An 8,865-nucleotide genomic window follows, 5' to 3' on the forward strand; every position below is an offset into this window, starting at 1 on the left:
AGATATATGTATTTCGGTTGAGTTCTCATGTAAAATTCAACCTGAGAGGAATTGATTTAATTCCTGTGTGCCTTCTTTTTACCAGGCTGAATACTTTCATTATCTGTTCAATAAAGTATATATCCAAGCTTTTTTTCTTTGGCTCTGTTTTTTTTTTCTGTTTTTTTTTTTTTTGAGAGAAATTAAAATGGAGGAAAATTGGCCAGCATTTTTTCACATGTCAGTTCTGGATTGTCTTCAGATATATGTATTTCGGTTGAGTTCTCATGTAAAATTCAACCTGAGAGGAATTGATTTAATTCCTGTGTGCCTTCTTTTTACCAGGCTGAATACTAAACAAACAGTGAAATAGTAGAGTCTGGCAGAAAAATTCATAAAGCTTTCTTTTTATACTTCAATTTTGAAGAATAACAGTATATCCTTGATAATTGTAATCTGACATATTGAAGTGTGGACTAAGACTAGTTTTTCCTTGTGAAATAAGATGTGTAATCGAAATATAAATGCAAACATCGTTTACTGATTGGTTGTAATGGCTTTATTGAAGAGAAAATAGTGTAGATACAATAAATTAATGATGACATCGTGATTTAAGAAGCAGAAACCCAGATTTCACGTATTAGCCACCTGCTCAAGCAAGTTTCTTCACCGTGTATGCAGATATTTAGCCAATTATGAATAGGTACTTGTTAGAAATGTTTTTATTTTCTTTTTACTTTTTTATTTTGCAGAATTTCAAATGTAGATACAGCTAGATTGGCTAGTATAACAAACCCCTATGCACCTATCACATAGCCCCGACGATTTTATCTACAGTCGGTCAGCAATGAACCTCATGTATAGTGATGGTCCTGTAATAATATAATGCTAGAGCTGAAAAATTCTTATTGCCTAGTGACGTCCTAGCTGTCATAATGTTGTAGCACAATGTAGCACTCACAGGTTTGTGGTGATGCTGGTATAAACAAACCTGCGGAGCTGCCGATCATATAAAAGTCTAGGACATACAATTATGTACAGTACCTGATAATGATAACAAATGACTGTGTTACTGGGTTATGTTTTTATTATGCTATACTTTTATTGTTAATTTAGAGTATACTACTTCTGCTTATAAAAACAGGTTAACTGTAGAACAGCCTCAGGCAGGTCCTTCAGGAGGTATTCCAGAAGAAGACATTGTTATCATAGGAGATGACAGCTCCATGCATGTTATTGTCCCTGAAGACCTTCCAGGGGGACAAGATGTGGAGGTGGAAGACAGTGATGTTGGTGATCCTGACCCTGTGTAGGCCTAGGCCGATGTGTGTGTTTGTGTTTTAATTTTTAACAAAAAAGTTTAAAAGGCAAAACAAATTTAAAAATGGAAAAAATCTTATAGAATAAGGAGAAAGAAAATATTTTTGTAAAGCTGTACAATGTGTTTGTTTTTTAAGCTGTGTTATCACAAAAGAGTCAACAAGTTTAAAAAATCAAAAAGCTTATAAAGTAAAAAAATTATGGCAAGCTAAGGTTAATTCAGTATTGAAGAAAGAAAAAAATTTTAAATACATTTTGGATAGCTTAGGTGTCCAGTGTTTATAAAGTCTACAGTAGTGTACAGTAATGTCCTAGGCCTTCACATTCACTCACCACTCATGGACTCACCCAGAGCAACTTCCAGTCTTAAAAGCTCCCTTCCTGGTAAGTTCCCTACACAGGTATAGCTGGCAAATAGCCTTGCAAGACATTTTTGACAAATATTTGACAAGGTGGCTGCATTGGTGGCCAAGAGTCACATGTCAGCATTATTTCCAGGATGCTTTTGGGGAGAAGGCTCATTAATTTTTAGGGTGTTTTGCCATTGGTCCTTAATAATCTGGCAAAGGAAAGTAAGTCTGCTTTAGGGTCCATTATAGTCCATTGTTTTAAGGTCAATTAGAAGATTTGTGATTGTCATGGAAAGTCTTTTGACTTTATCAATTTAGAACAAAGCTTAGAGCTTTGATTTGAACGGTTCGTTGTATTAGAATTGAGATTTTTGAATCGTGAAACTGTGTTGAAAGCTGAAAGCATAAAAAATTCAATCTCAATAAGGTCTAATGTTTCAAGTACAGCTGAGACTTTCAGTTACATGGCATGTGAAATGGAATGATTGCCTGATTGCAATTGATATTGGTAAATTTACAATGAATAAAGAAAGCTTCCTGGCTAAGCTGCTCAAAGAGCCAATAAGAGATCTTAAATTTCACCAAAAATCTTTCCTAAGATGTCTGTTTTATCACTGTGTAGTGGGATTAATGGTGTTAATTTTCTTCTTTTTGCTTGGTTTTCTACCATGGCTGTGTATTACTTTTCTACTGGAAATTTCTATTTGAAATTTGTCAAATTTGTTTGAAATTCATCTTTTGAGTTTTTAGTAAAATTTTGCAGATTTTTGGTAAAAATGAAGCAGGAATGAATTTGTATGATTTGCATCTGTCACGATACTGTGTTATTGCTTCTTTTGCCCTATTCTAATTTACATATTCTTTAAAAGTTGCTCATATGTTGCTTTTAGTCCTATGATTCATAGTTGCTTTGAGGAATAAATGTATTTGTGGTTATATAGTAGAGATTGCTGAATGAAAAAATGGCGATTCATTGGTATATAAATATAAAAGCTATTCTAGATAAGCAATTAATGCTTTATTAAACAATGGCTCTTGACAGGTTCTGTGGCCAAGAACTTCTTCACCAAATCAAAGCTTTCCATTCCAGAACTCTCTTATATATGGTAAGTACAATTAATTCAACATAATATCATACCATCATTCATACATACCCAGTGTTTAGCTCCTACCTTTGTATTTTTTAAAAGTCTTAACTTTTTTTTTTTTTTTGAGACAGAGTCTCACTGTGTTGCCTGGGCTAGAGTGCCGTGGCGTCATCCTAGCTCACAGCAACCTCAAACTCCTAGGCTCAAGCAATCCTCCTTCCTCAGCCTCCCGAGTAGCTGGGACTACAGGCATGCGCCACCATGCTCGGCTAATTTTTTCTATATATTTTTAGTTGTCCAATTAATTTCTTTCTAATTTTAGTAGAGACGGGGTCTCGCTCTTGCTCAGGCTGATTTCGAACTCCTGAGCTCAAACAATCCGCCCGCCTCGGCCTCCCAGAGTGCTAGGATTACAGGCGTGAGCCACCGCGCCCGGCCAAAAGTCTTAACTTTTGAGTGATTTTTTTTTTTTTGACAGACTTATAGTGAATAGAACTCAGATTCTCATTGCTGTGAAGTTATTATATGAAAAGCACAATGAACAGTGCCTGGCACATACTAAGCAGTATAAGCGTTAACTATTATTTTAAAAGTAATTTCCTAATTATCATCCCTGTCTCAATCCCTTTTCAGTCTAGGCAATTTGTGGACATATGAGACTTTCCATCTTGTAGATTTTATTTTCAGATTTTTCTACTCGATGTGCTACATGTAACCGGAGGACCTTGAAAAGCTATTCTTTATAATATTTTATAAGGCTGAGTGAACAGAAGGTCCAGGAATATTTTGGAATCAGGTCAAACTTGACTATTCTGTCTGCCCCTGAGCTTTGTAAATTTGGACGGTGTTTATCAGCGAGGCCTAATTCAGACTTGCAGCTGCGGCATGCACCGCACCTTGCCGTAGCTCTGGCTCCAGAAGGGCTGTGCTGGGATGGATGGTCCAGATGGCTGTTTGCGTTTGCAAAAATGCTTGGTGCTGCTGTAAACTCCCGGCTATGTATGAGCTAGTTAAGACTGGGCAGGAGATCATACTACTATAAATATATAACTAAAACATTGGCATATTCATATAAAGCTTTTTGCACGAGGATTTATAAAAATTATGATAGGATTAAAAATTGCTTGTCATGTTTTGTGCATCTTATTGGAGAAAACTATTCTGATAATCCTTGTGTGTGCCAGTGTATCTGGGATTCTGAGGTAGATTTAGGTTCTTCAACAATATATTCTGATATAACATTTGCCCCCCTCAACAGGCCTTATAGTAGATTTTAAAGCTAGGAAAAAAATAAATTATCATTTTGAAAAGAATACGGTCTGTTTTGGCAGAATTCCCAGTCTTAACATTATCGGCATGAGGTTTCCTATTTTTTTGTCAAGGCATATCCATGAAAGCTAAATGGTATTCTTTCCATCGGGCGTTGGAAGCAGTTCCCTGACTCCTCACCTTGGGAGAACAGCTATTTCAGGGCTGGTGCATTCTAAATTGGAGAGGGGGATATGAAAGGTCCAAAGGAAAGTTGTGCAGCTTACCTTAGAAGTGTTTTTTTCCAAATAGTTACACCTTTCTAGAACAATTTTGTATAAGTCTTATCTCTGTAATACTTGTCTCTGTACACCTAAGAGATGGTTGAGCTTATGGAGTGTTAGTTACTTAGTTCTTTTGTGCTCAGCAAATAGGTGTGTGCCTTTTAGTGGGAAATAGTGACTGAAACAAAGATAAGCCTTCTTAAGATTCTCCCTTTCATCCTGTTTGTCTTATCTGGTTCCAGTCTTCCTTATTTGCCAGTTTTATCTTAAAACATAGTTCAATCAATATTTATTGAGCTTACTTGTATTTTCCCGGGGGGAATTCTCAAGCAAAGAACAGTTTGATACAAAAATTTACATGACTTGAAAAGTTCAAGGTTTTCCTTTAAAGCTGAAAAACGAAGCATTTATTTCTGTGCTCTGAGTAGACTGCATAATAGTTGGGGCAACTGTAAAGTGGCTGGGGCCACCCTTTCTCTGCCTGTGTTAAGCATCAAGTCTGGGGCTTTCCACGCCATGCAGCCTGCATTTACTGAATGACTGTCAATTAACTGTGCAATTCCAGGCATCTCTTTTCTTTTTGTGCCACAGTTTCTTGTCCCGTGTCCTCAGTTTTGTAAAATAGACCAATCAGAGAACCCGAAGAATTTAAATTTTTGTTTACAAAATGCTACTGATGCCAATGCTGTCAATCAGCATTTTTCTTTCTCTGAGTAGCCCCCTGAAATTTCAAATGGATTTGGCCAGGATGCTCCAGGGCCATCACTAGAGAGCCTGGGAGTTGTGTTTGCATGTCTGGGCCGAGTAACCTTCCTCTAAGTCCCGCAGTAGGTACTCATGACATTTGTTTTGTTTAGGGAGCTTAGTGATGCTGACTGCGATGGAGCCCTGACTCTGCCTGAGTTCTGTGCTGCTTTTCATCTCATTGTGGCCCGGAAGAACGGCTACCCACTGCCTGAGGGCCTACCTCCAACTCTGCAGCCAGAGTACCTACAAGCAGGTAAGTCCTCATCATGAATGGGAAACCTTAGGCACTTTCCCTCGAGGCCTTACGAGAAACTTGTGTTTCTTAAAATGGTGTCCAGACACTTTGGGGAATCACTGATAGCTATAGTTATTTTTCTTTAACTGATATTAGACTTTCACGTCTCATAATATGAGTAATAGGGCTAATATGGGTAAGTGTGACTCATATGTTATTCTCATTCTAGTACCCTCTGGATGAATTTGAAACAAAGTCACTGACCCTTTTGTGACAGTTGTGAAATGGGCAAGTACTGAAGTTCCCAGCTGATATAAATGAAGAGGAAGATCTTGTAGAGCCAAGTGCTGGCTTAGCATCTTTAGGCACATCCCAGTGTCTCCAAGTGGCCTTGGGTGGTGAAATGGAATAGAACTCTTATACCTAATTAAAAAGTTAAAAACTACATGCAGCGAAATGTGCAAAGTGCTGTAACCTTAAATGTACAAAGTATTTTTATATGTGTATACACCCATGTAACTACAATCAGATAAAGACATAGAACATTCCAACACACTAGAAGGTTGGACTAGAACTCATTTTGTCTTTCACCTTAACAAAGCAGTCACCCTCAAACTACTGTTTTGAATTCTCTAGATAGGAAAGAGGCACGATGAGTACAACATTTGTATTAATTCCTTTGGAAGACTTTTAATATTGTCTCTTGCCCTTTTCAAAGGCAGTGGGCACTGGTCTGATTTCTATTATTTAGAGAAGTAAAGTGTTTATTGAAAGGGTCCAGAAACAACTGGTGCTTTCAACAACTTTCTCACTTTTTAGGGAAGGGCTCTTAAAGAAATGAGAGCTTAGTCATGGGTGATTATTGGCAAGAGAGAACAGTATCTACAGAAACAGTAATTACTTATTAATGGAGTATACATTTGTGATGGATCAGGAAAAGGCCTTAGATTAATCCCTTCCTCATGATGACACCAGACTCAAAGTAGCAAATGTCTTATCTAAGTCAGTCTTGGGGTTGCTGACTCTTTTAAATGAAAAGTCTATCATTTTCTGTGTTAGGTAGTGAGGGGGTAGGGGCTCAACCAAAAGGAAGATACCAAACTTGTGGCTGGTGCTAAGTGACCTATCTTGGGATCTTCTTCAAATGCCTTCATAAAATATCTGAAGGGAAGAGTTCAGAGAGCAAAACCTACTAATTTATGCACTTGGATTTTGCTAGTAATAGCTGCTTTGTGCCCACAGCTGTAACTCTAGCTTGCTGCCTTTCCTTAGAGGCTGGGGAAGACCCTCATGGAATTAGCTTGTAATTGAGCAGCATAGTAAACTGTTCTCTTCCTATTTGTGTGTGTCTCTCTCTCTCTTCTTCTCTCCCTCCTCCCTTCTCCCTCTCTCCTTTCTTTGTTTCTGTTTCTCTGGGAGTGAGGCAAAGAAGCACTGACATTCCAGGGGCTATCTTGGTGCCTGCATGGTTCTCATTACCAAGGTAGTGCAGAGTCATAGAGAAACTCCTTCTCCTAGGGGCCAGGGGCACATGGGGCTTTTGTCTCTCTCTAAAGGGGATTAACAGCTGGCCAAAGGGCCAAGGTCTGCTCTACGGCTATTTAGTTATATTTAATATCTTAACTGTATCCTCTTTTAAGCCCTGGAGAGAGTCCTGGGTAACCTCATCTCCCTTGCCCATACTTAGTTTTCCATTTAGGGGTCTTGGTTAATGCTGTTTTGTTGTTCAAATGCCACATGGCCCTGGAACCTATGGCACATGTTGTGACTTCTTGTTTGAGAAGTCACTTTGTAGGTGTCCAGGTGTTTCATGGACTGTTTCAAAAGTTACTGATAGAATTTTTAGAAATCTGAAAGCCCTGAGCTAAAAGTATGCTAACAGAAGAGAAATAACCCCTTGATTACTGTACAGCTGAAATGGTTTCTTTTGACTTGCTTATTCAGCAGAGAGGAGTCTATCAAAGAGTGCCAATCAAGAGGCAACTCCTTTCCCTTGGAATGGAGCCCCTCATTTCTTCCTGGTCTTTTATGGAGACTGTCTACATGCATTTATACAGAAACAACTGAAGAATCTGTCACATATACTTCAATTAAACAAAAATCGCACATCATTTCCAGGGCTTGTGGGATTAATCTTAAATAATAATTATGTAGTTCTAACAGAAAACATGAGAGACCTCATAAAACCCCATCAAACTCAGTGACAGTATATTTTAGCAAACCTTGAGGCTTTAGCAGTTTATTTTTAAATGCTTTATTACCCATGTTTATCTTTGTATGAAGCTCAAGAAAATGGTCAGAACCATCTGGATCTTATCTGTGATCTTAGACTCTTTGCAAAATATGAGTGGTCCTATTCATTTTTTTTGTTCATTTTTATGGTATCCCATTTAGATTTTCTAAAAAAGCTTAGCTGTTATTCTTGTTCCAACATTTTTCTAATTGATCTATATTCAGTTTTTTAAAAAATCTAATCCAGTTTTTGACAGGATTGGTGAAGAGTATAAATTTGGTTGATACGGTCATGTATTCAAAACTATACAAGCTTATTTTCAATAAAATAATGAAACAGGAATTGTATTTGATGCCATTTTACTTGTAATTACAGAAACAGTCCATTTTCCCTAATGCTACAAAATAAAGGGCAGAGATGGAAGGATAAGTTGGATTACTTACTTGGTGGCTTAGCCATGAGCCTTTTGATAGTTTCATGTCTAGGTAACTGGGTGAATTCTGGTAGAAATTTTGGCCATATAGTTTGTTAAAAAATATTTATTGAGTACTTATTGTACAATATGCACCATATTATTCTCTGTGATCAGAATGCTATATAAAACAGAGTTCCTACCCTGAAGCATGGCACTTGTGGGCAAGTAGAAGATAGACGTCATTGGAACCAGTGGTAGGTGCTATGAAAGGGAAGTATATTCACAACCAGAGGGTGCATGGCCTTAGGGAAAATTTAATTAAATGCTTAGGCTATGATGTGAAGGCTGGGCTAAGGGCTACTTAGGTAAAGAAGAGGGTAATGGGGGATGTGCTGGAGAGGTACTGAGAAGGGGCTTGGAGGCTGGAGGAATGGACTATCCAGGCCACAGTAGCTAGAGTGACAGAATGAAGCTGAAGAGGAAGGTGGGGAACAGATCATGGGCAATAACCTTGACCTGTTTTAGGTAGAGAAATGACACAATCAGATTTGCTATTTGAAATGACCATGCTGGTTGGTGTCCAGAGAATAGGTTTTGAAGGGTGGAAACCAGAAGACTAAGTTATGGTAGCAGTCCAATCTGCAGCAGTGGGGGTCTCATATTGAGGAGGTGATGGTGGAGATAGATGTGAAGACATTGTAGAGAGATTTAGCAGTTAATTGATGACATTTGTAGTTCTTGAAAGTGTCAGCTTTCTACCCAGCAAGACCCCCTCATGATAAGGCATGAGTCATATAATTCCAGTCAAAGCACTGATTGGTAGACTACAAAAAGAAATCTTACATTGGTTTAAACTGCTCTTGGGGCTGGTTTGAGGAATGGTGCTTTGAAAGGTATTTTGCTGAGTGTTTATCAAGGAAACAGACCACCAGGTATGGTCAGAAAAATGAAAAATCACCAGGGCCC

At 38.1% G+C, this 8,865-nt stretch overlaps 1 protein-coding gene across 2 annotated transcripts in view; it reads left to right on the top strand.

Moving 5' to 3' along the window:
- The window catches only part of REPS2 (RALBP1 associated Eps domain containing 2), a 213,224-nt gene that overhangs the window by 118,115 nt on the left and 86,244 nt on the right, over positions 1–8,865 (top strand). For both annotated transcript variants that reach the window (XM_012656630.1, XM_012656629.1), the window contains 2 exons: positions 2,692–2,755; positions 5,127–5,269. In XM_012656630.1, the coding sequence (XP_012512084.1) occupies positions 2,692–2,755; positions 5,127–5,269 (207 nt within the window). The remainder of the gene's footprint in view (positions 1–2,691; positions 2,756–5,126; positions 5,270–8,865) is intronic.

The sequence above is a fragment of the Propithecus coquereli genome, unplaced genomic scaffold (genome assembly GCF_000956105.1).
Source record: "Propithecus coquereli isolate 6110/MARCELLA unplaced genomic scaffold, Pcoq_1.0 Scaffold513, whole genome shotgun sequence".
In the NCBI taxonomy this organism is placed as follows: Eukaryota; Metazoa; Chordata; class Mammalia; order Primates; family Indriidae; genus Propithecus; species Propithecus coquereli.